Source organism: Lissotriton vulgaris, chromosome 1_2 (assembly GCF_964263255.1).
Source record: "Lissotriton vulgaris chromosome 1_2, aLisVul1.2, whole genome shotgun sequence".
NCBI lineage: Eukaryota > Metazoa > Chordata > Amphibia > Caudata > Salamandridae > Lissotriton > Lissotriton vulgaris.
Genome location: NC_141686.1, coordinates 71,754,043 through 71,781,270, shown reverse-complemented (window position 1 = coordinate 71,781,270; position 27,228 = coordinate 71,754,043). Strand labels below are relative to the sequence as shown.

The following is a 27,228-nucleotide window of genomic DNA, read 5'->3' as shown; positions in this document are numbered from 1 at the left end:
TATAAATACAAATAAAATAAATAATAATACCAATTACAAATTAATGGTTTTTTTTTTTTGTTCTTTTTTTTTCTTTGTCCTCATATCCACCATGGTATAAGAAAGCCATCTAGAATAAGCCTTGGTACAGCTGCCACAGTGTTATAACTGGATGGGATCATTTGGAGTAGGGAGACCACGCATCCCTCAGCTGTCACTAGCTTAATATCATTTTTGGCTACCAATGGGGAGGCCTACTGCAGGGCCTGGGCCGGGCTATGACCGGATATCTGCTGGTTTATGGCACCACAGTAGTGTAATCATTGGACCCGGGGAAAAAAAAAATTACAAATTAATTAAAATACTTAACACTTTTATATGATATATTAATTAATCAATTAAAAATGCAAATACAAATTAATTAATAAAAATATTTACCTACTAATACAAATTATTGACCAATTAACAATAAATTAATTAACAATTAGAAAATAATAAAAAATTTGATAAAATAAAAAAATAATGAAAAATAGAATTACTTACAAGTAAATTACTCCCCACCCTATTCCCCTATAAACCCACAACCCACTACATAAACTAAATTAATAAAATTAACATAATTATCAATTAATACATTAATTAAAATTAATTATTCATTATATTTTAATTAATTAACAGTTAATAATTAATTAACTATTATTTCACAATAAATACAAATAAATAAATTAACATATTTAATTATTTATAATTAAATAACTTCCCACCCTATTCCTCTATAAACCCACAACCCGCTACTGAAAATAAATTACTATAATTAACATATTTATCAATTAATCTATTAACTTTAATTAATTACCAATTATGTTTTAATTAATTACCAATTAATAATTAATTAATAATTAATTCAATATAAATACCAATAGATAAATTAACATATTTAATTAATTATAATTAAATTACTTCCCACCCCATTCGCCTATGAACCCACAACCCACTTCAGAAAATAAATCACTAAAATTAACATAATTATCAATTAATCAATTAATTAAAAATAATTACCAATTATATTTTAGTTAATTACCAATTAATAATTAATTAACAATTAATTCAGAATAAATACCAACAAATAAATTAACATATTTAATTAATTATAATTAAATTACTTCCCACCCTATTCCCCTATAAAGCCACAACCCGCTACAAAATTATAGTACGCAAAAATTAAATACCATAAAAATAATTAATTAATATAAATAATAAAATAAATATACACTTTTCAAACATATACTAACATAAAAAACTATTTAAAAATTGATATTAACTTACCTCGAATTCAATATTTTTTTAGTCTATATTCTGTCCATTCTATATTTTTGTAGTCTATATTCTGTCCATTCGATATTATGTCCATTCTATATTTTTGAATACGATATTAATGCTATCCTATTCGATATTTTTGTAGTCTATATTCTGTCCAGTCGATATTCTGTCCATTCTATATTTTTTAATCGATATTAATGCAAATCGATAATAAAAACTCAATATTTTGACTGTATACCCTTCTAGTGTGAGATGCGTTCTTGTGTCAGTTTTAACAGTGAGGAAATCTTTTAATCAAAGCACCCTGAACAACAGCTGCTTGCATTCTGCTGTTTCTGTGCATTTGCAGTAAAATATTACTGCAAATGGTGACATTCACAGTAACTGTTTACCTCTAATGGTGCGTAATTACCTGAAGTGATGTAATGACGAGTTTTCAGGAATGGTGTGTAGTAAATGTAATGCAAAATTCTTGGAATTATGCCAATTATGCCAGCGTAATTTTCACGCAGGCCTCATTAGGACTCCCTGGAAGCCTTTTCATGAGAATCCCGCTTCCGGGTAGGGGGTTGATTGTAGCCTGGCAGTGGAAGAATTCGAAGTTAATGCACCCACTCTGACTGTACCCATTTCAGGTACATTTTGAGTTTCACAATGGGTGTGAGGCGAGTGATCAAAATGTATTTTTGGAAACATTGTGGTTCAACAATATTGTGTCAAAAATATTGTCAAGCCAAAAATATCACTGGACAGAATAAAGAAGATAAGAATATATTTTTTTTATGTATATAATATCGCTTTTGAAAATATTGTTGTATATAATATTGTTTAGTTTAATGTCATTGTATTAAATATTGCTTTGTATTGAATATTTATATATATATTTATATCAGTTCCTTTATTATTTTAGAGATTTTTTTTTAGCATAGATCCTAACTACCATCTTGGTGGACAGGGTTAATTCATCACAAAAGTGACAGGTATCCCGTCCACCACATACAATTCCATTATATCCTAAAGAACATGTATTTGGTGGACGGGATATCCGTTGCGTTTGTTACAGAATATCCCATCCGCTAAGATCATAATAAGGCCTATAGTTTGTAAGATTTAATATGTAAATAATTTTTTACATGTAATTAGTCATTTAGAATTTAGAATTTTTGGGCATTGTTGGGTTTGTAGGGGAATAGGGTAGGCAGTTTAAAAAATATATAAATGATTGTTTTTTACTTTAAAACATGTTTATGTTATTTAAATATTGAATTGATTATGTAAAATATTTGACTAATTGTTATTTTAACTATTTAAGTGTATTTTAGCTTTTTACCATGTAACTTTCCACTCAGCCACCATCCATCACTCTGGAAGGCATGATAGAGTCAAAGTTGCAGCCCGAAGCTATTGTTTGGGTCACAGATATTAACGTCTCAGCCACACCTAGTATCAGGATGCATAAGAAATACAATTTGCATAATGTTAAATGTCTATGCAAAAAGTAAACTAAGTAGGAAATCACAGTTAACAACAAACAAAATCCACTCCAGACAAACCGTTTTTCATCACCCACCAATGCACTATGGAAGTTGTAGTGTGAATTGCAATAGTGAATATATGTCCAGTAATGCTGCACTGTGTAGTCCCATATAGAGTGACATACCACATGGCAAGTCGAAACACCATGTTAGGTTATTATTTTTTTTTCAAAGTTATTAGTGTAAACTTATACACACAACAGCATATATTGAACTGAACTATTTATCGTTCTTATCTTAGAACTAGCTGCACCAAATGCAGGAGAAAATAAATTGGTGGAAGCTGAGTGTACTCGGCCACAGTTAAAGGCTGAAAACATTGTGTCTTCAACATACACAACACCTGCACCACAAAGACGCACGACAACAGTGTCTCCACTGCCTTATTTTGATTCATAGTCTGCAACGTTGCACAGATGTCAGTCCCTTGTCATGCACCAAAACCGCCCCCTCAGAAGGTGTAGATAGGCTGTAAGAAGTGCATTAGAGGAAGGTGATGGTTCAGCTGCATTTCAAGGTCTGGAGGCATCAATGTTAAAGGTGCAGTGCCTACAATGCAAGCAAATGAGGTCAATGCAAACACAGTTGGTGTCACTGAATAACAATGTGTAGCATCAAAGATGGCATCAAGCAGCTGACCGCAATTGGAGCAGGAGCCGCCCATGCAGGTCAGAATGATGGGGCCAGGTGTGGGTGGGAGGGATTCAACAGACGACCATGAGGGAAAATTAAATAAATAAATAATTTTCCCACGTCATCTGTCGAAACCTCCTCCCCCCACCCGGCCCTACCTCACTACTGCTCTTCGTGCACGAGCCGCTGCTGCATTGGAGGAAGGCCAAAAAGCCACTGCTGACAATTCGGCTAACAAATGTCATTAAGGAACTTTGCAAATACAAGGAGATGATGGATGGAGTGCTGAAACTTTTCAGGCACTCACCCCAGTCACAAATCTGGGTTGAATCATCATCATTCTTTGGCTCACTTCGCCACCTTAGTCAGCCCCAGCTTTATGCAAATCAGTCTTGACCCTGTGCCTCATGGGAACAGTCCAGCCCAAACTGCCAAGCCAGGTCTTCCCTGAACAGGAAACAAGCATCATGGGACCAGTTTCTGGGTAACACCCTTCATCAGTCAGCCTAGCTTGAATCCAGTGGCTAAGTGAGCAAGGGACCCACGTCTGGGCATACCCTGCCAACTTAGGGCGAACAAAGCAAACACAAGGAGATGAGAGGACAGAGAGCTGAAACTTTTCAGACACTCACCCCAGTCACAGATCTTGGTTGAATCCATCATCATTATTTAGCTCACTTCCCCACCTCAGTTCAGTTAAGGAAATTAGCACAGTATTGCAGGACAATCATATCACACACCGTAGGCCTCATCACCAACTGATGGGCAGATTGTATGAGTTTACAAGATCTATCCATCGCCTGACAAATACAACTGCATTATTGTTGTGACGCGCTGTTACCATGCAAGTGGCGATGGCACATTCTAGTGGAGATGTTGCATGAGGGTTAGTGCGACTCACCAACACAATAGAGAACATGCAGATGGCTCAGAATGGAGCAAAGAGTGACTTAGGTGGTGGGAAAAGTGAGGAGCTCTCCAGCCTCAGTAATGATGCTTCCACTGTGATGGAAAATAGGCATTGGAGCCACAATGCCTCTTCTGAGGCCTCATCAAGGTATAGTGCTGAGCCCACTGAACGGCATACTGGAGGGTGTGGGAAGAAAAATTAATTATTGACCTGTGTTTATGTTGGTTGTTTAGGGCCAATCTTTACATTTGTGATGTCTGAGGTGACACATTTGGTTTTGCACAAATTGTGCATTTGTTATTCAGTTTACATGTGATAGCAAAATGTACCTGAAGTTAAGGTAATATATATATATCACTATTTTTAAATACATTCTGAAATGCCTTTTCTCTTTCATTACTTACGTTTAAAAATGATTGTGAGTAAATGCTGCACATCGTTCTCTGTCTTCTGCTGCCCTTGATCCATCTGCTGGTTGATGTGGTAGACGTGTCTGCTCATCTTCATCTGACTCAGAATCTGACAGGTCCAGGGGTATGCCTCCAGATGTTGCAATGTTGTGCAATATGGTATTGTAGCCATTATTTTGCAGCAGGTTTCTAGACTGCATTGTAGTGCTCCTCACCCTTGTGTAGGCATCTAAATTGACTCTTCAGCAGCCAAAAGGCCCTCTCTATCAGGTTTTGTGTAGGTTTGTTGGCAGCATTGTAACAGTGTTCGCTTGTAATGGATGGGTTACAATATGGTCACTGGCGTAACAAAATTTGAGGGGGCATTCCTGCAGGATACATGAAGGGGCCCCCTCCGGACTCAATCTGGAGCTCTCCGACCAGAGTGCTGTGATGAGGGGGTCCACTAGTGTGGAACAGGAGCCCAGATTACTACCGATGCCCAGGCCGCTGGCGCAAACCGCCTCTTAGTTCCCATGTTGAATAGTTACCAAATAAAGAGACGGGCGCTGGGAGCAGGAATCAAGAACAGAGTTTAATTCTCATGAGGAGAGCCAGTCATTTCGGACACGAAACACAGTGTCTTTCGGGAGGTGCTCTAACAAGTGAGCTGAGACTCTTTCTTTTATACCTTACAAAACACTTGATAGTACAATCAGGACAGTGTGACGCAAAGAAAAAGACATCCCCATAATCCTCGTGTCAATCCTACCCCACATATGTTCACAATAGGGACCCTTGACCTGCTGATAAGAGGGGAGGGCAATCACGCAGCTGAGTGTTCCGCCAACAGTTTAGGATGTGTGCGCCTGATCATAGCCCAGGGGGTGGGGTGGCCAGGATCAATAGTGGGTCCTTTGAAGAGGAGTGACTTCATACAATAAGGGCAGTAAATGGTATCTCCTGGCTTAGGCGATGGCCTCGGACATGTGTGGTCAGCCGGGCTCGGGGGGGGGGGGAGGGGTCATCAAAGGAGTGGTATTCATGCTGCATGGACAATCGAGCGCGGAGGGAAGGCTTGTCAACAGAGGGGCATTCATGGAAGGGAAGGAGGTGTTGGTCAGGCGCGGCCGTGGCTCTTAAAGACAGGGTTTTGCAGAAGAAGAAGGTTTACGGCTTGCCCATGTGAGGAGAAGGGAGGGGGGGGGCCAGGGTGGACACGGGGACAGAGTCACAGAGAGGGAGAGAGAGAGATCTTATGACCCGTACACGAGAGAGCGGGGGCAGTCAGGTGCAGCTGGGGAGGGCTATGTCAGCTAAGACGAAGGATGCTTCATCAAGAGGGAATGGGGGGGGGTTTTGTGCGGGTCAAGCAGGAGAGTTGCCTTTCACAGCAGGGTCGCGCAGAGGGAGAGGGTTTCATGGTCTATGCATGAGAGAGGGGGTGTAAGATACGCGCAGGAGGGAAGCCGGGGATTTCAATGGGTAAAAAGGCCATGGTGCCTAGGATGGCTGTACATATGCATAGGGGTATGGACTCTTACTAGCAGGGTGATACGGTCAATAGTCTACGGTATTCATGGTGCTCACAGGGAGAGGAGTGGGAGAAGAAGGGAAATGAATGCTGTTTATGTACATCAATTTCTTCAATTTTCACAGTCGCCCCTTTTACATTACAGCAGTCATTTTTGCAATTGATGGGGTTACAGGTAGACAGGCATCGTTGATGAATTAGCATTTCGTCGATACTAACATTTGGCGTACAATCATAGACAGTTGAGGTGATGGGCAGAATGCAGCACATAGAAAATTGCTTTTCGTTGAGTTCCTAACAATTAAACGCACTACATAGCAAAAAAAATCCTTCTGACTTAAAAATGTGACCAATAAACAGTTTTGACCAGGTAGTTGAGAGCGGAATTCAGTTCAATACGCAAGATTTCTTCGTCACAGTGTCTTTTTATCAGTGAGCCATCACTGGTAGGCTCTAGTCCGTGTACTTTCGTTGGCGCTGTTGAGCACCGGCGGTGGAGCTATAGGTCCAGCTCGGTTCTATCCTTACGCGTTGCAGGGTGCGGTCAGTCCTCTGCTGTTAGACCACAGTCCTGTTCCCTAAACAATCCGTTTGGTGGCGCCTTATGCTCGGCACCTACATTTCCGTGGCGACACCCCATTCCCATATGAATGCAGTTCTTCCTTTTGGCAAAAAGTCACGTGGAAAAGAGGGTGAGTGTGGTTCAAATGGTCGATAGGAGAGAGAGCGGAGTTGGGTCAGAGTTCCTGGGACGCACAAAAGGGACCAAGGGAGCAAAGGATAACAAGCAGGCAGGCCCATCAATCGGGCCCAAAGAAGGGGGACGGAGACTCCAGGCACACGTGGGTTAGCAGACGGAGGGCTTCAAGGCGGTCCGTCATTTTTCATTTTCCACGTTGAAATTGCGGTCTCGTCCCGTATCTTGTTGCTCTGCAGCTCCACCTTTGGTCGAGGTCACACGTGTCCCAAGATCTGCAGTCAGGCTGTACGTCACATCTGACCCATCTCCTTCGGTGATCGTGAATCTTTGAATAGGTACAAAACAAGGTTTTAGAGAAATGGCAGAAGAAGATATCTACGCATGTGAATTCCTCCCTCAATTCTATGCATTTGGGAGATACGCTCATTGGTCACAGTCAGAGGTCCATTACCAAGCAGTGCATGTGTCAGCATTCCTACTGAGTTCATGGCAGGTTTATTCATCGTCCTATTTATAACTCAAGTGAGGATAAATAAGATTCCCATCAACTGTTCATTACATCATATTCAACATTACAGAGCATTTCCCTTCAGGGCTGGCTAACCTTTTCAACCAGGGCGGGGGTGCCATCATCGAGAGTCAGGCAAAACAAGTTTTTCTCGAGGGTCAACAGTTACTCATGGTCATCATGTTTATATTCAGGACAGCAACTGGGGTCTATCAAAATGGGGCGGGGATACTTCGGGCGCTCGCGCTTAGGTGCAAAAAGGGGGGTGGGGCAATTTGGGCGTTGGGGGTCAATCTAGACGTTGGCGTTCGTCTCTGACGAACGGACATAAGGTGCCATTGACGTACAGTTCCCCTATAAATGGCCAGATTTGGGGGACTTTAGTCGTCTTACCTGTCCTTTCCTTCGCAGCCAATTCAAGTTCATTCATTTTGCAGAAAGGAGAGGCAGTAATATGGCGAGATATAATCATTTTATTTTCGGTCAATTTCGCTGAACACCTTCGCGTTCAATATGTATCAAATCAGACTGGTGCCGGTGGGGCACAATTTTACCACAAAGAGGGAGAGAAGATAGGGAGACTCTCATAAAGTGTGAGAGTCGTCCGCAACCTAAACGAGCCATTCGGTACACGTATGACATGTAGAGAGAGAGAGAGATAGAGAGAGAGAGAGAGAGACGTGTACGAAAATAGGTCATTTAGTGCGCTCACAACACGGAACAGCAAAGGTCAGGTAACACGTAAACACAGGCAGAGGGAAGACATAAATCCGTACATTATATACACACAAAACTCGGACAGGGAAGACAACACATGTACTACGCATATATAAGACATCCACGACAAACAGAAAACGACAGGTGGCCAACAAAATTCATATTATATCCTACGTATCTTTACTATCCTATTTATCTACGTGCTTAGCTCTTTCTACCCTTCCCTCCTTTTCCTTCTCGCTTGTTATCCCTGCGAGCGTTCTCAATTGCCAATACTTACACCTCGGTTAGTCGATCAGAAATTAACCTGGTCGCGCTATTTACCCATGGTTGGATCTTAAACCGTTTTTCAGTTCCTTCCTTTGGTGGGAAGTTCTCCAGGCTGAGGCAACGGCAAGTATTTGATCGGGAGAACAGTCGGACAGCTTGGCTACATCTATAAGAGTGTGAGAAAGGGGGCAGTGCATTTTGAACATCAGCAACATTTCTAACTTCCCAGACGGGTGGTGCCGTGGTAACCCTCACCCGTATATTTTTCTTTGTCCTTTCCCTACCTAGTCAAACGTCCAGTTACATTATTTAACACGTCCTTTCTAGTCAATTTTTCGTCATTCAGTACCTGTCCAGTTTCTATGTCAGTCCATCCTCCCAGTCGCTATGTTCTAAGGAGGAACAGTCATGTTAAGTCTACGTCTTTTAAAAACTTATCGTTATAACGACTACACACATATTCCCTCTTTCCCTTTTCGTCGGTGGTCCGACCATCGCTCTCCCACACTTCAGCCGACGTTCTGACGTGACCTGCAGAAGGGAGGAAAAAGAAGGGGTGGGGGGCAGCATTCAAAGTACATCAGCATGCAGCAGTTCGAAAATGTTTTTACCTACCACATACTCGACCTATCTCCACGTACTGCATTCCTTTGCCATTTCGGCGTTTAAGCCCAGAGGGACCAGTGGTCAGATAGATAATTATTGACGATCTGCGTATCTACATGAGTTACTTGGCCGTAACCCTCTTTGTCGGGTGCAAGGGTGACGGTCAGGTGGCATTTCTGTGGTGTCATTTTAAGGGTGTCTAAAACACTTTTCTGGCTGCCTGTGACACACAATGTAGCTGCTAAATATCTGATCCCTTTTGATCTACTTCTTTCATCATACTTATTCTTTGCTCACAGTAGTAAGACATCCAAAACTCATTAATGCAACTGCTACAACCATGCTTTCTTTTTCAAAATACTTTTAATAAAAAGCGTTGAGGTACAAATACAGGCCCACAACTCAGTGGGCCGGCTACGAAGCAGATTGAAACTGTACATAAGAAGAACGAAGTTGGTGGCAGTTCATTGCATAAAGTGCAGCAGTGCAATAAAATAGTATTAAACTTCCCTACAGAGCAAGCATGATGCATGTCAGTAATTCATCTTTAATAAATTCATTATCCAATGTTCATTCATTACCTAAATTACACCAATTCGTTTTCCAAATCATAATCAGTACCCACCCTAAGTCAGTTCATTGTCCAAGCACATACTCAATATCCTTCGTATCTACTTTCATTATCCAAGAAAACTACATACATATCTCGGGGCAAAAAGCTGTGTGGTCAGGGTGCAATAAAGTTTATTCAAAAGTCTCATTTTGTGTCGGCGCCATTTTGGGTGGGGCCAGGCGAGTTCCAGCGCAGTCAGAATATCTCCAATGACTCGTGGTTGGACCAGAACCTTCCGTTGGAAGTTCAAAAAGTTTTGAATCATGTGGTTAACAGTTCTAACAATATGGACCATTAGTCAAAGAGTGGGGAGGGCGGCAACAATTTTCCTACCGGGTCATTCTGGTGTTCCACCGGAACTGAACAAGTCTGTGTCGTGGCTGCATTTTAGCCATTTCCAATCCGAGGCTGGCGCCGGCAGGAGTTGCACCGATTGTCGTGGTTCCCAGTGAAGGGGGCGGGGGCGCCCATGTGGAGGGATCGGGGTGCCCCCCGGCTCTCATAGAATCTTCAAGGTTGAGGAGAGAAGGCATGGGGTGCGTGCCCGTCCTGGGTAAAAGACCGCTTTTTGATGTTGACCCTTTTTAAGCAAGAGCATTGGGGTGTCGCTGGAAGCCTCCACCTGGAGGGAGGTGGGGGAGGCTCGTTCGCGTCACCTCCCCCTTCCAGCGACCCCGCGCCGTTCTCCGGCTCCAGCGTTTCGGTAAGGCCGTGTCAGGCGATGAAGATGGGGGGGGTGGTCGGCGGCTGAGGCAAGACAGCCCCCCCCCTTCCTTTTCGACATGTAGCGGGACTACCTCCAACTCTCCAGGAGTGGCCACGTGGCGGGACTACCTGCAACTATCCAGGCGTTGGCATGTGGCGGGACTACCTGTAACTATGCAGGCGATGGCATGTGGCGGGACTACCTGGAACTGTCAAGCGTTGGGTGTAGTTGCGGCCATTATAGCACAAAGAAATGCCGCCATCCTCGCTTTGGCTTCGGCCTTCGACGAAAGCCGGATCGGGTGAGAGAGAGGGGTGGTCGGTGGCCGAGGCAAGACAGCCCCCTCTCTCCCCGCGGCCTGCAGGGCGGCAGAAGAGAAGAGATGGAGAGGTCCTTGCCATTCTTTGGACCGCCTGCCCAACATCATCTCCTCCTGACCGTGGCCAGGCGAGCCCCTCGTGCCTCGAGGCCTCGCCTTCCGGATGGGCGTAACCGCGAACCTGTTGCACTTCGGGAGCTTCCGGAATGGGGGTAGGTACCTATTGAATTGTTTCTATTTCATGTGACCGTTATTTGGGCGTGGCGGGAAATGAGGCAGACATGTTGGGAGAAGGAATAGGCAGTGAAGCCTAGCTACCTCGTGGCTATTTTTGCTTTCAAACTTTTCACCATTTTACATTTCTTATTACGAACTATTTCTAATGTTTCTTATTTTTAGTGAAGTCAAAAGCTCATCAGGGGGTTACTGACTTAGCCTGATTTCTTTTATTTTTCTTTCTCTTCCTTAGCGTGTTTCGAGCTAAAGCTTTCTGTTAGTAGGGAACAGTGATCACTTCATATTTTTATGTGTCCTTTTCACTAGGGGGTACTTCTGGACGGACCAGACGAGTTCCCTCCAATAAAATGGTCCGGGGTGGAACTAGATTATCGATCAAAAGGGGAACATATGTTCCTTCATTAGGGTATCATCCTGGACAGACCGAGCGATGTACTTCCACTTACTAGGGTAGCCTCCTGGACGGACCAGATGGTCTACTTCCATTAAATGGCCCATGAGCGGGGAGCATATGTCCTCCATAAGGGTAGTCTCCTGGGCGGACCATGCGAGCTACCCCCCAAATAACCAAACAGTGGGGAGTGGGTAGGACTGACGAATTCACAAAGGGGCATAACCTACCCTTTACTACTTGCAAAGACTAGATAGAATATTTCTATTCCACGTTGTTTGCAGGCAGAAAATACCTCAAACGAAACAATTCCTGGAACAACAATGTCCAGGCAACCAACCAATCAGTGGGGAGAAAAACAGGCATGACGGATTACAACGGGGACAAACGTCTGCATTACCTGCCCTTCGCTATCCAGAAAGGAAGACAGAATATTTCTACTCGTCTCAGTTTGTGGACAGGGAAGATCTCAAAGAGCAACAATCGATTATTAATCGATTTCAAACAATCCAGTGGGGAGAAAAGTAGGCATGACGGATTACAACGGGGACAAAAGTCTGCATTACCTACCCTTCTCTATCTGCAAAGAGGGACGACGTTCCTATTCGCCGCTGTTTGCAAACAGAGAATGTCTCGTTCTCAAAAGAGAACCAATATGTCAAGTAGCATTCAAGGCTAAATGAACCAATACCAACAATATCAGTATACAAATACCGATTTCAATACAAACAATCAATCAATCAGGTGGATAGAGCCACCCTACCAATCAGGCGTAAAAACACCCTACTTAATCTTACCCGGACCGGACCATACGGACAGTTCTTCGACTTCCTCCTCCAGCGCCCGATCGTTCTCTTACTCCATGTAGCATTCCTGTGGGATTCCAGTCAGGACAATAGGTCACTCAAGAGAGGTCCGTTCAGAATTGGTGAAGTTCTTTTGATCGGCAGCCGGGCTAGGGCCCTCTCAAGGCAGGTATACTCCGATCATTCTAGATGTTCACTTCTTCGTCTGGATCTCTCTTACCGAACCTTATGTCACTGATGGGCCCCGCGTTGGGACGCCAATTGTGGAACAGGAGCCCAGATTACTACCGATGCCCAGGCCGCTGGCGCAAACCGCCTCTTAGTTCCCATGTTGAATAGTTACCAAATAAAGAGACGGGCGCTGGAAGCAGGAATCAAGAACAGAGTTTAATTCTCATGAGGAGAGCCAGTCATTTCGGACACGAAACACAGTGTCTTTCGGGAGGTGCTCTAACAAGTGAGCTGAGACTCTTTCTTTTATACCTTACAAAACACTTGATAGTACAATCAGGACAGTGTGACGCAAAGAAAAAGACATCCCCATAATCCTCGTGTCAATCCTACCCCACATATGTTCACAATAGGGACCCTTGACCTGCTGATAAGAGGGGAGGGCAATCACGCAGCTGAGTGTTCCGCCAACAGTTTAGGATGTGTGCGCCTGATCATAGCCCAGGGGGTGGGGTGGCCAGGATCAATAGTGGGTCCTTTGAAGAGGAGTGACTTCATACAATAAGGGCAGTAAATGGTATCTCCTGGCTTAGGCGATGGCCTCGGACATGTGTGGTCAGCCGGGCTCGGGGGGGGGGGGAGGGGTCATCAAAGGAGTGGTATTCATGCTGCGTGGACAATCGAGCGCGGAGGGAAGGCTTGTCAACAGAGGGGCATTCATGGAAGGGAAGGAGGTGTTGGTCAGGCGCGGCCGTGGCTCTTAAGGACAGGGTTTTGCAGAAGAAGAAGGTTTACGGCTTGCCCATGTGAGGAGAAGGGAGGGGGGGGGGCCAGGGTGGACACGGGGACAGAGTCACAGAGAGGGAGAGAGAGAGATCTTATGACCCGTACACGAGAGAGCGGGGGCAGTCAGGTGCAGCTGGGGAGGGCTATGTCAGCTAAGACGAAGGATGCTTCATCAAGAGGGAATGGGGGGGGGGTTTGTGCGGGTCAAGCAGGAGAGTTGCCTTTCACAGCAGGGTCGCGCAGAGGGAGAGGGTTTCATGGTCTATGCATGAGAGAGGGGGTGTAAGATACGCGCAGGAGGGAAGCCGGGGATTTCAATGGGTAAAAAGGCCATGGTGCCTAGGATGGCTGTACATATGCATAGGGGTATGGACTCTTACTAGCAGGGTGATACGGTCAATAGTCTACGGTATTCATGGTGCTCACAGGGAGAGGAGTGGGAGAAGAAGGGAAATGAATGCTGTTTATGTACATCAATTTCTTCAATTTTCACACTAGAGCTTGGAGACCCCGCACCGGGGGGGCTGCGGGGCCTGTGTTACGCCCCTGAATAGGGTGTCAGTGTGAACAAGCACACACGTCTCCAACAATTATGAGAGCAAACAAGGCTTCACTGACAAATATGAGAATGACACTAATATATACAGTTCAGTCTTACCTAGTCGATATACTTCTCCAAACTCACCACCAAGTAGCTGTGCGTAAATTTCCCCGTGGCAAAATATGAAGGAATCATGTGTACTGCCAGGGAATCTGGCCACTATATCAGTTATCATATACGAGACATTGCATATGACTGGGATGTTCAAAGGATGGCTAAAATCTCTATTTCTGAGGATGTTCTAATTGTCAGATGGTGGACATATTGTGACATGTGTCCTATTAATGCAGCCAATGGCATGTGGGAATTGGGCTAACTAGTAAAATTTCATTTTATTGAGCTGTAAATCCTGTGGTGTGTTAGAGAATCTGATATAATCATTGATTTCCAATACAATTGGATCCAGGAATGCATGGAAAAGGCTTGACAGTGCACTTTGGGAAGCACCTCCTGTTGCAACTATGACCCCTCAGTGGCTTCCAGAGGCTAAGAGGTGCAGAGAACATAAAACCTCCACATGAGTGTGAATTACATTGGTCCTGCTAGTGTGCCTCTGCAGTTGCGGTTGGAGTTCTTCTAGTAAATCTAAAATCATGGCAGAATTTAATCTATTCTTATAAGATGTCCTTCTCTGTCTTATCAAACATTGTAATGCGCATTTTAAAAATGCGCTCCTGTCTCCTTTTTCTTCTCCTCAAACCTACCAGGAACCTCAACCTCCTCTCCATTGACATAGAGAGCAGCCATTCTGGGAACTGCAGGTGCACTCTGGGCCTGTTTATATAAGTTGTACCTGGTTACCACCTGATTTCAGTTGGTGGTGATTTGCACATGCAAAATCCTAATTTTACGACCATTCCCAATTTGTGAATGATTCATATATACATTTTGCGATTACCTATTTGCAAATCTATTTGAAGTCGCAATTTTAGCTAATCGCAAAAATTGTGATTCGCAAAAATTGGCCTGAAAATGCCTTTCACACATCACAAAAGGCTATTTTGCATTCACAAATGGTCAAAGTTAGCAATTATACTGTTTGCAAATGTGAAATGAGTTGATACATCTGTACCTCTGTCCTTGACGGGAAACATCCATTACAACGCAGTCATTACAACGACCTACCTTTACAATGCAACTATTACAATGCAACTGATTTTACATTACATGCCATTACAATGCATGTCAGTATAACGCATGCCATTACAACACATAACATTACAACGCATGCCATTACAATGCATTATAAAGTATATAATGGAGATTTGTTTAGTATTAGGGTGGGTATGGGTTTTGGGGTACATAGGAATAGTAATTTTTACCCCTACACTATCCAGCACTTAGTAGTTTTTACCCATACACAATCCATAACTTACCCTACTGTTGCACTCATTGGAGTGGGAATAGTAATTTTTACCCCTACACTATCCAACACTTACTCTACTGTTGTCCTAAACGTATTATGCGTTGTAATGGTATGTATTGTAATGGTAGTTTTAAAAAATGCCTTGTAATGGCATGTATTGTAAAATCATGCATTGTAATGGTAGATGTGATATAGACTGCGTTGTAAAAGCATGTGTTGTAATTGCATGCATTGTAACGTCATATATTCATCCATGGCATTAGGTGAAGTACATCAGGGTCATCATGCTATGGTTCCCAGGGCCACTTTTCCTCCCAAATGCCTACATTCACAAGGCAGCAGCTGTCCCATGGGCACAGCTTCCGCCATGCGAATGAGATACCATACCTTTTAGGGAGTCAGTATTAGATCAGTTATTGTGGTTGCAAATCATTGATACATTCCACTGCTTTTTGATATGAAAAGTGAGGGCCACCTATCACTACATCTCCTCCCGCCAAATTGCAGTCAGTCACAGCAGAGTTTTTGGAGCAGGAAGGTCATTTGTGATTCACAACGGGTCCTTAGCTGTCAGGACCCATTGTGCGTATGCATCTGAATCTTTGTGAACGGCATTTACATTTGAGTCCCTCTTTCATCCTTAGGCATTGGCTATGCCTCTCAAGTCATCGAATCCTACCTGAACATCTATTATATTGTCATCCTGGCATGGGCCATTTTCTACCTCTTCAGCTCCTTCTCAGCAACGCTTCCCTGGGCCGACTGCAACCACACGTGGAACACAGGTAAGAGGGCACGCCAAAAGCCTTTCAATAAGTGGAAACATAGGTGGTCAGAATATATTGGCGACCAAAATCCATCTGCATCAATATTGTGCCAAAAGTATCATTCACAAACATATTGTCCAATTGAATGCAGAGTTTTATTTAATAAAATCAATGCGTGATATTTTTGCGAATTATATTTAGGATGCAATATTACTGTCAGAAGATATTTCGTCCACAATATTCTGGTACAAGCCCTGCACAGAATGTATCTGCTTTACCACCTTTTTCGTAACTAACTTAATTGTTGCCATTTTTTACCCATTGTAGCATTTGGGCTTTGTCGAAATGGGAACTGTGGTATTAGTCATTACTGTATGCAGGTGTTACTGCAAAGAAGCTTGCGTTCATACACTGGAAGAGGTTCTTACACTCGTGAGAATGCAAATGATTGTCACATGAATAGATGGGCACCATAGCAAGATTCTCGAAATATCTAATGAGTTATATTCGTTGCTCTGGTATGGCAAAGTCACCACGAGAACTACCAGGGCACTGGAAATAAGGCCCAACCCGGTTAGAAAATAATAAGCATTATTTTAATGATTTAAATACTTTGCATTTAGTCTGTTCTCGGAGGTCCCCTGGCCAGTATTTGCCAAAGACAGTAAAACATCTTTTTGTGGCTTCTTCTGCAAGCACATTGCAGCCATATATATAGATATATTTATTTAAAGAAGCACAGTTTGCCGTGCCCAACTTCAAATCACTTTTCTGCACCATTGACACTGAGAAGCGATTTGTGGGTAGACTCTGTTTGTTGAGGTGTCCTGGGGGCGAGACAGTGGAAGCTTGCTGGCTGTTGTGGCACGATCCCTTTATTTTGTAGGTTGGCATCAGAAAACCTCTTAAAAAAATCCACTTAGAGCTGCAGATTTCTCTGACTAAAAAGGGCCTGCAGAGAAATTCTGTTGCAAAAATGTTTCTCCACAGAAAACGCCTCAGGGTTACAGAGTTGGGAAAGTTGGCAAATCTAACCTAACTTCGAGAGTAAAGTTTGTCCACCCCTACTCTTGAGTCAATTTCTGTGATAATGTTGCTGTTACTATTGCCCCAAAACAGTAGCTTACTTTTTATTTCACTCTCGGATTATTTTGCCACCAGTTGTGATGACTGCCTCTTCCTGTTGGCTGATGCCTTTACTTAAAACATGCACGGCCATTTAAATAGGCGAGTATTTACAAAAAACTGGGGCCAGGTGTACTGTTCTAGGTTTGCATCACGGATTTAATTTTCGTGGCGCATACACAATGCAACACAGGAAGTCTTTTGAAATGCAACAAATGCACTATTCCCTCACAAAGCAAACATGACAATAAGGATTCGCAGAATCCCTACCCATAAGTTTAAGAATGCAGGGAATCTATTTGTGAATATCTCTGAATGTAGGGAAGAGCAGCAGCACATCTTCCCCCTTCATTTGCATTTGCACATTGCAGCCCCTGTATAAGGGATAGGGATGCAATTTAAACATGAAACTGGTGGAGCATGCAGAAGTCTCCTAGGACGTTGTCTGCGCTGCACAGTGCCAGGAACTCCATTTGCAAAATGGAAGGGACAACTTCCACTTTGCAAATTTGTCATCATCCAATTGCATTGCAATTTGCAAGGGGGTTGGATGCCCCTTCTTGCCATATCTTACTTGTAAATTTCAAGGTGCTTTAATGTGCACACAGTAAGCCGCAAATAGATTTGTGATTTGCAACGTACTTTTAGTACATCAAGACTTCGGTCGTTGTGGTCGACAAGCATGTGCTTTTGTGCACCGCAGGATTTTAAATCTAGATACTGCAAGTCCTGTACACCAGCATCATGGGGGATGTATGCATTGTATTGCTACAACATATATTTAATATATCCATTTCCATTTTTTTTTTTTTTGTTCTTATATAGCGCTTGACTACCCGGAGGCATCTCGGCGCTTGCCTTGGGAACCCATCCTGGGTTTTCCCTGTGAGATAGCCCCTAACGGGCATCCCCAAGGTGAAAGCCAGGCATCCCGCCGCGGGGGGCCGTTGTGGAGATTAAGCAAGCTTAATGCCCAGAGTTGCAGAGTGTGAACCCATGATTAGGTCAGGCACCGAAGCGAGAATTATCGAGTCCGTGGACATTTGCGCTCAAGACCCTGCCGCATCGGGTATTGAACCCTGGTCCCGGGTCTGACCTCTGCTCCAGGGTCTGCCTGCTCTAACCAGTGAGCCACACTTCTCCATTTGATAACTTTATTTCGGTCGAGAGACCATAAAAGTGCAATAAAATATGTACAAGCACAGTAATAAAACCACAAATACAATTGAGTTAAAAAGATATTAAGCAGTGAGTTATCAAAGAATAAGCAGATAAGTGGATGTGGGGCATTATTTCGTACTAGAAAAAAATGGGAAGCAGCAAAAACAATGGGAGGGGCAGTGACATAGGTTAAAACTCTTGTAGCTTGGGCACATTGTCTAAACCCCAAATTTTTGCACAGTGAAAGGATCCAGCACTTCCGAATTCCGCTGTATGCGGGGCAGAAAAAGAATATATGTACAATGTCTTCCCTCCAATAGCTGCAACCAGGCCAATTGGCCTCTGACAAGAGTGACCATCTGGATGTAAGTGCCCCTATTGGTAAGGAGCCATGCCTCAGTTGGGTGTACAGTTTTCTTGCGAATGGGGGCTGCACCAAGTCCAGAAACACCTCCGTCCTGGGGCTAACTTTCGTCAGAAGAAACTCTGTGGTCAGCCTTCCCAGGGAGGTCGAGCAGTGTAGCGCTTTGAGGTTGTAGGACTTTACAGCCGCCACTATTTGGGACCTTTGCGTCCTCACACAGCAATCTTCCGGTGCATCCCAAAGTTGTGACATACCAAGTTGATGGAAAAAAGCCTTGACGTGGGCCAGCCAAGGTATGTTCTTGTGTTGTAGCTGGCCCCAGATTGCGGTGAACTCTGCCCTAAAGGATGCCAGCTCCGGCACGGACCAAAGTCTTCTCCAATAGAGCAGCGATCGTGCAGCTGCCAGCTCATCGATGGATTCTAAGCCTAAGTCTAGTCGTAGTGGTATTAGGGGAGTACTTTGTGGGAGAGCTACCAATGGCGCATAAAGGCATGCTCAACCTTCGATAGCTCATGAACTTTGATATGTCCCCAAAGTTCTGCGGCGTACAAAGCTGCTGGCCTGACCTGCATTTTGTAGATCTCAAGGGCAGGAGTGACAGGTTTAAAGGTCGAAGCGCTATGAAATCTGCCTATACCTCCCGTAATCTGGGATAATCTCAGAGATGATTTAGAAACTTGGTGGTCCCATGTGAAATGTTCAGTCAATGTGACCCCCAAGTATACAAACGTTTTAACACGCTCCAAGGAAATTCCATTAAGCATAGGATTTGGGCGGGTATGTCTCGGGGGATTGAAGATCATGAACTTTGTCTTCTCCAGGTTGACCTCCAACCCCCGTGAGGCACAAAAGGACACAAACCCGTCCAGGACCCGCTGGATGCCCGCTGATGTCCGCGATAACAACAAGGTGTCATCCGCGAACATCAAAGCGGGCACCCTACCAGTGGCCAGACGGGGAGGATCATTGTCCTTGATGCCAGAAAGTACATCAATCAGACCATTAACGTACAGGCTAAAGAGGGTGGGGGCCAATACACAGCCCTGGCGTACTGCCCGGGTAACGGGGAAACGGGCTGATAGTTCCCCGTTCCTTCCACATCTCACCTGTGCATAATTCCCCGTATGGAGTCTGATGAGGGCTTTCAGCAAATAGGGAGGGAGACCAAGCTCCTCCAAGACCGTCCAGAGCCTCTCCCTGGGAACCAGATCAAATGCGGCCCGTAGGTCCACAAAAACAAGATAGAGGCTGCCACCCTCTATTCTTGCAGTTTTCCAGTATAGGACCTGGAGTCGAAAGATCTGGTCCATGGTCGAGACCCCTGATCTAAATCCGGCTTGAAGGGTGGTTAAGATTTTATTCTCCTCCATCCAACCCAATAATCTATCGAGTAGGATTCGCCCCATCAGCTTCTGGGTGGTGTCAATTAAGCTGATGGTCTGTAGTTAGATGGGGCAAGCGGACAACCCTTTTTAAAGATTGGAACGATCTGAGCTCCAAGCCAGGTCTCGGGCAATGCCGAACCTTGCAGGACCGCATTGAACAAGACCATCAGATATGGGGCCCAGATTTTAGGTTGGGAGCGAAAAAGGTCTCCAGGGAGCCTATCAAGGCCAGGAGCTTTGTTTGGGGGCAGCCTCTCAATTGCCGACTCCACTTCTTTAAGGGAAATGGAATCAGGATTAAATGTAATAATCTTCTCTAGGGCACCCGCTTGTCCCATCCTGTCGCCGGGGCCCGAGACCCCCGGCAGTCTATACTAATGCAGGGAGTCTTGGGCCAGTGGGGCCCCAGGCGTTATCTGGGTATCCTTGTCCCCCTGATCCCCAGGACCCAAGTCCCCCGGCAGTCGGTGCTCGTGCCGGGAGTATGGGGTCGAAGGAATCCTGGGGGCAAGGATAGTATCCTGAACCTTACTAAGGGGAGCCCCGGTAACCCAGGTCCCCGGCAGTCTATGCTGATGCAGGGGGTCTGGGGCCGTAGGTATCCCTGACTCAGGACCGGTATAAAGTGACCTAAAGTGCGTCTCCCAAACTATGGGAGCAATATTCGAGACCCCATCGTCTCGCTCGCCGCCCGCTGGTGAGGTAGCAATAGCCCAGAAGGTCTTAGAGTTTTTTAGGAGCAGTGACTGTCTCATTTCAGCCCATCTTGCTTCCTCCCACTCACTTTTGGCCCTATTTAGTTCCTTCTTATAAAGCAATCTAGTGGCTTTGATTTTAGCAGAGTCCTTAGATTTAATTGCCGTGAGGAGGTCTTTCTTTGATTTCTTACTGGCATGGTCATACCAAGGATGTATTTTAGTCCTGCGCGGTTTCGTCCTACTAAGAGGATAGAATACATCACCTAGGCTCAGTACTAACTTTCCATGTGACTCAATAATTTGCCCATGGGAAGTAGCACTCCCCATTTGGCTTATGAGTGGGGTAGCAATCTGCAAGACGACTAGGCGAGTCCACACTCGAAGGCCACTTGACCCTTCTCCTATTGTTAGATATAATATAGGAAGGTACTGCCATGTTATTACTAGGGGCGGGGTTAGTTAGTCCAAAAGATATATCAAGTTGCAAGATGGAGAGAAAGTTTGGTCTCAGCGGGTGATAACAGCTCTAGGATGGCAGCAATGTCATTCCTTATCTAACTGACAGTGGTTGTGCCTGTTGTGAATGGTTTTGCTGTTAATGAGTGACAGAAGGAATAGATTGTTATAAATGAGAATCAATATCAGGTAAATAATCGATTTCATCATTTTTTATTCTGCAGCAAACTGTGTAGACTTTTCATCAAACTCAGGGAACTGGAGCAGCACAAGTACACCCACATCCCCGGTCATCGAGTTCTGGGAGTAAGTATGATTTCGATCTCCATATGGTTCCTTACAAATGAGCTTGGACACACATGATGGTCAGTCAATAAGGTTTTGAAAGAAGTGGAAAGCTTCAATGGCCAATCTAGATACTGTAGCCCCCCCTCAGTCACGTCATCACATCTTCAGTCCAAGGGCCCTTCTTCCAAGGGTTGAAACATGTTGACCCACTGCAGGGGAATGCTTGCTGCAAACCCCCTCTACGTTTTTCAATCCTGTCCCAGGAGACAACTGGCCTGCAAACAGTTTTACCCATCTACTCTCTTGTGCTCTCTTCCCTTCACTCACAATCTCTACTATTGCTCTCTAGTTTCTCAAAACACCTCGGCTCCTCCTCACTCTATGAGGAGTTGTAGCCCACACTAAGGACCTTATGGCCCTGATGTGAGGAGGGAACCCAGTGTTGAAACATGTCATCTTCGGGGAGTGACGGTTCTCTTCCTCAAAGAGGTTCTCGCTTGAAAATGATTGAAACACACTGTTCAACACCCACACTGCCACAATATTGGTACAGTGTATTTTTATTTCTAATTCCTACCAGACGTACATTTTGTGATATTCATTGCAGATAGGGAGTAGGATGTTATTGGTTGGGCCTCTCCCGCTAGATCCTTTATCTGTAAATGGTAACGTCAGGACGTCAGCCTGCTTCCATTTGGCACAACTGATCTCTCAAAGCTATGTGGTGTGGTGGGGACATAGGACAGATAAAGTGGCAAAGTCCTCTATTGGAGAACTGGCACAGGAAGCATCTGTAAGAGCATAGGTGACCAGGTGCACACAATGACAATATTCACGCTATGCCACCTAGGCCCATATTTTAGTTAATTCAGTGATCATCACATTTTGTTGATCAGACGGTTCTCGTTTGGATTGCCCAGCCCTAAACTGTGCAGATTATACCTAACACAGTATGGTCATTTTTGCATTGTTATTGCATCAGGGGGAAAGTTCTGCATAAGAAGGGAGTACTGTGTCTGTCCCATGTCGTAACATAACTCACAATTACAGTTTACTTCATAAACATGTCAAACTATAGGGGCCTGATTTACAAAGGGAACTTACGCTTTTGAGGAAATGTACTACTTTGTGGCTATTTACAAAATGTGAGTGTAAGTTACACTTCTGAAGTAAATTTACACCAGTATTCTGTGAATAGCCCAACAGTAATAAACGTAGTCAAATGTGTAAATTAACCCTAAGTTTACAGCACCCATACCCTTCAAGTTGGGAGCAAATGTAGGTTCGGATATTGGGAGTAGGCAAAAAGTAAAGTGCAAGTTACATTTGTGAATCAAGCAATAGTTTTGTCTGTATGAAAGGTGCTTGCTAAGCTATCCTATAGGAGCTGGAGATCTCTATTTAAGTTATCTAGAGCGATGAGTAGTGTGTCTAGGGTACAGAAAGAGATAGACAATTCTATGCAGGCTATAATATGGATTGTCTCCTTGAAATCTGCTCTGGATTGATTTGATTTTCAATAATTCCCTGTATTTTCTGCACTGTCAGGAACCGGGTTCTGGGACTCACTGATGGCATCCATAATCTGGGCACGGTACGGTGGGAGCTGGCCCTCTGCCTACTTCTTGCCTGGATTGTCTGCTACTTCTGCATCTGGAAAGGGGTCAAGTCCACTGGCAAAGTAAGTTCAAGTTGGTAATTTGTAACTTTAAAGATATGGCAAGTTTCAATTGGTCACAGGGCAACTGTCCTGTTCCCAAACCAATTTAATTGTGAAAGAGCTTGTCCACTCAGACCTATGTCTTTGTTAGACTTAACACATTTTAATTACATTTATTTATATGAGCCAATGCACAGGACTCTAAATCAAAGTCTGGTATAAAATCAGAGTTCAAGGAGTACACAAAAGAAAAAGAGGAGACCATCATAGAATGGCCACCTACAAATATACTGCCTTCATTAAATATGCAGGTGGTTCTGGACTTAACATGTTTAGGATGCTCAACATACTGTTCCGTCTATTCACTTTTATGCTTTTCTCCATCTTTGTGTGCAGACATCTGCAGCTTCAGAGTATCTCCCTAGCCTCTGTATGCCTGTGTCCGTCTTGTCTGTTGTGGACAATCACTCTTAAAATATGGCGAAGAACCATATTATTGCCACACATTTTCAAACTGATTTCAGATATTGATTTCCTGCACACTAAGTGGAAAAAGAAAAGAAAATACAAAGGTTAGGGGGAGCAGATAAACATAACGATAGATTCAGGTTCTATAACTGTGTGAAGAGGGAAAAGTTGTTTCTAGGCAGTGGTCAGGTGGATAAATAACTGACTTTACAACCAGTAGACCTGCATTCTTGTGAGAAGGGATATCAATCAAAATCTTTTTGAAGTAACAGAGAAAAGTCAAACATGGGGTATCCCCTGCCTGTCTAGAATAAGTCCTTTCCTGCAAGGATACCCAGTCATTAATTAGTGACGAAAAGGGAATCTTTTTTTGTATAACCATTACCCACTCTTGTAGTGGCATGCTTCATCATCAGGTCTCATCCTGGCCCCTAAATACAAGGATGGTGTCAACCATATTATCCAGTATTTGGAGTGTCTTTCATAGATTCACATGCCTGAATCATTCCCCGTCGTCGAGACGGGAGCCTCCGGTACATAAAAAAGTAATGTCCTATAGACATACATAGAGAAAATAGGCCTAAGGGCCTCCCCTTTGTAGCCTATCCTTGTCCTTATGTAAAAAGGACCAAACTCTTACAGTCAGCCAATCAGCTCCGACCTCCCTCTAGAACCTTCCTGGGAGGAGCCTCAGTCCCTCAGATTTTCTACCGCACGTTGTGCTAGGGAGTCTCCAGCCTGAGCTCTCCTCAGGATTCCTTAAAATCATCTAACTTTCTTTTGAAAGTGATTCTTCAATCTCAACTCTTCAAGGATTACTTCACTACACTGTTCTGCAGTAAGTATTTTCTTTCCACTACTTTCTTCCATGTCTGAATCACAGAAGAAAGCCCTGTTCAGGGCCTGCTCTTCATGTGGGAAGAAAAGGATCCATGTGGATGATAAGCATGACCTGTGCTTATATTGCCTTTACCCGGACCACGTCTCGGACAAATGCAGAATATGTAGAGCTTTCCCTAAAAAGACTGTGAGGGACAGAGAAGGTCGCCTTCTCATCTGGCTCGACAGGCTTAAGGACAGAGACACTCTGGAATCATCTGAAGGCAGTGTTTCCAAGTCCTCAGAAGTCTCTAAAAAGAGGCCTAGGGTAACTTCCCCTGGCCCCTTAGACACTCCTCCTAAGAAGGCACACAAGACGTCTTCAGAGGCAAGATCCACGACATCTTCAGTGTCTGTTCAGGAAGATCAAACCTTCAAAAAGCCTGCTCCGTCATCTACCAGACATGCCCAGAGGACTACCTCAGTCACTACCACGGTGTCGACGACGTCAGCGTCGTCACCTTCAGCGTCGACGACGACGACTACATCCTCGTCATCAGGTAGACCTGTCTCCTCTATTATTTTACTGACATCGCCGTCGACGACGAAGACCCTGTCGTCGACGAGGACTACACCGACGACTACGTCGTCGTCGACGAGCCCATCATCGTCGAAGACGTTACTTAAGAACCCACCGTCGATGATGAAGACGTCGACGAGGGAGTCGACGACGAAGACACCGTCGACGAAGACACCGTCGACGAAGACACCGTCGACGACGGGCTCGTCGTCGACGAGTGCACCGACGACGACAACATCGACGTCGAAGTCGTCGTCGACAACCAAGGTACCGTCGACGAGGACACCGTCGACGAAAGACTCGTCGTCGACGACGAAGGCACCGTCGACGGAAGACTCGTCGTCGAAGATGGCACTGGCTGAGCCATGGAAAAAATCCAAACTTGTGGAGGTGTCGGCCCTCGCGCTCCCGCCGTCGACGACTCCCTCGACGACGACAGGATCAAATGCTACGTCTGGCAAGACTACCAAGCCACAAATTACCCCGGAAACAGTGTCTTCGAGCAAAGTGGAAACGCAGCCACCTCAAGAAATCTTCCAAAGTGAGGAATCTGAAGAGGATGACCACCTGGGTCCCGCTACCTCTATCTCGGAACTTAATGTCAAATGCCAAAGCACTGATGAGGAACAGGAAGAGTTCGCTTATCAGGAGCACTCCGTCCAAACTAATGTCCGCACGGAGGTCACCCCCATGATATGCCTACCGGCGGCTCTCGTCAATGACCTCCGGTACCTTGTACAAGATTACAAGCAACGCTTCCCGGATGCGGACAGTGGGAATCAGACGCCCATGGTACACACACCAGCGTCCGCCCCAAAACAGTCTCAACCTCTCCCTCAAACCCACCGTGACAAGGTCCAACCTCAGGTGGTGGTCTCCTCAGACGAAGATGAGGATGAGGAGGAGTTAGAGGAAGGAGAGGTCCAGGAGGTCCACTCGGACCACGACGAGGAGGATGAGTATGTGGCGTCATCCCCTGCTTCACCGCAACCACGCCAAGCGGACTCACCGCCTGTGGACATTGGCGGCTTCCACAAACTTGTGGAAAGGGCGGCGAAGAGATTCCATATGGTCGTGGAATCAACTGAAACGGAATGCTTCTTGCACGACTTCAAAGAGCAGCCGCAAAAGTCGACTAAATCTATTCCAATTATAGAGTTCTTATGGGAGCAAGGCAAAAAATTAATGCTGACACCCGCGTCTGTGCTCGCGGTTGACCCACGCCTGGACAAGAAATACAAAGCCCCACTTACAGTAGCGGCTTGCCTCAACGGACACCCCAAACCTGATTCAGTGGTTACGCAGGCGGCCCAGAAGAACTCCCTCAACCCTTCCTCCCCGCTGTCCGCCCCTCCTGACAAAGAAGGCAGGAAGCTTGACACGATTGGGAAAAGATTCACGACAACATCGGCCATGACCATCAAGGTGGCCAACTCCATCGCTTTGTTGGGACGTTACAATCGCCAACTTTGGGAAGACATAGCCCCTTACGTAAAGGAACTGCCTGACGCAGTCCAGGGTGAAGTCAAGGCTCTCCTTGTAGAAGGTCAAACTTCGGCCGCGGAAATAATTGACTGTGCTATTGACGCAGCCATGACTGGCTTCCGTCAGCTTGCCGGAGCTGCTGTTCTGCGCTGTCAAGGATGGCTGAAAGCGACGTCGTTCCGCCAGGAGGTACAAGCGAAGGTGCTGGACATGCCCTTCGACGGCCAGCATCTTTTTGGGGACAAAATCGACGAGGCACTGCAGACCATAAAGAAGGACACCGATACTGCCAGGGCACTGGGCACTTTGCAGTCGCGAAACCAGTCCTTTCGAGGCAACCGATCCAGAGGTCAGTCCTCTTATCGAGGTTCCTATCAGAAAAGGTCCTCGTATTCCTACAACAACAAGAACCAATACCAACACAAGCAACAACAACAAGGTCGTCAATCTTCATACGGAAGATCTAACTTCAGAGGCAAGAATCCCAAGAGGGGCACTGGCGGCCGCCAGTGACCGATTACTCCAGCCAGTCCTACCACCCTCTCCATCCTTTCAAATTGGAGGAAAGTTGACCCCATTTTCTCACCAATTGGCAACACATCACCACGGACCGGTGGGTTCTCCAAATGATACGATTCGGCCATTCTCTCGAATTCACCACCATCCCTCCCAATACACTTCCCCAAAGGCGGGCGCACAAACACCTACGCCTGCTCCTTCAGGAACTTTCTGTCATGCTACAGAAAGGAGCCATCGAATGGGTTCCTGCATCTTTGAAAGGGAAGGGGTTTTATTCCCACTTCTTTCTTGTACGACAGAAGGAGAACAAGTGGAGGCCCATTCTAGACCTCAGGGCGCTCAACGCTTTCCTG

The 27,228-nt window shown here is 45.0% G+C and overlaps 1 protein-coding gene across 1 annotated transcript in view; it reads left to right on the top strand.

The window, feature by feature from the left end:
- LOC147733933 (sodium- and chloride-dependent betaine transporter-like) overlaps window positions 1-27,228 on the top strand; it is an 865,604-nt gene that overhangs the window by 563,371 nt on the left and 275,005 nt on the right. Inside the window, exons 4-6 of the mRNA XM_086952828.1 lie at window positions 15,742-15,882; window positions 21,281-21,362; window positions 22,893-23,025. Of these exons, the coding sequence (XP_086808954.1) occupies window positions 15,742-15,882; window positions 21,281-21,362; window positions 22,893-23,025 (356 nt within the window). The remainder of the gene's footprint in view (window positions 1-15,741; window positions 15,883-21,280; window positions 21,363-22,892; window positions 23,026-27,228) is intronic.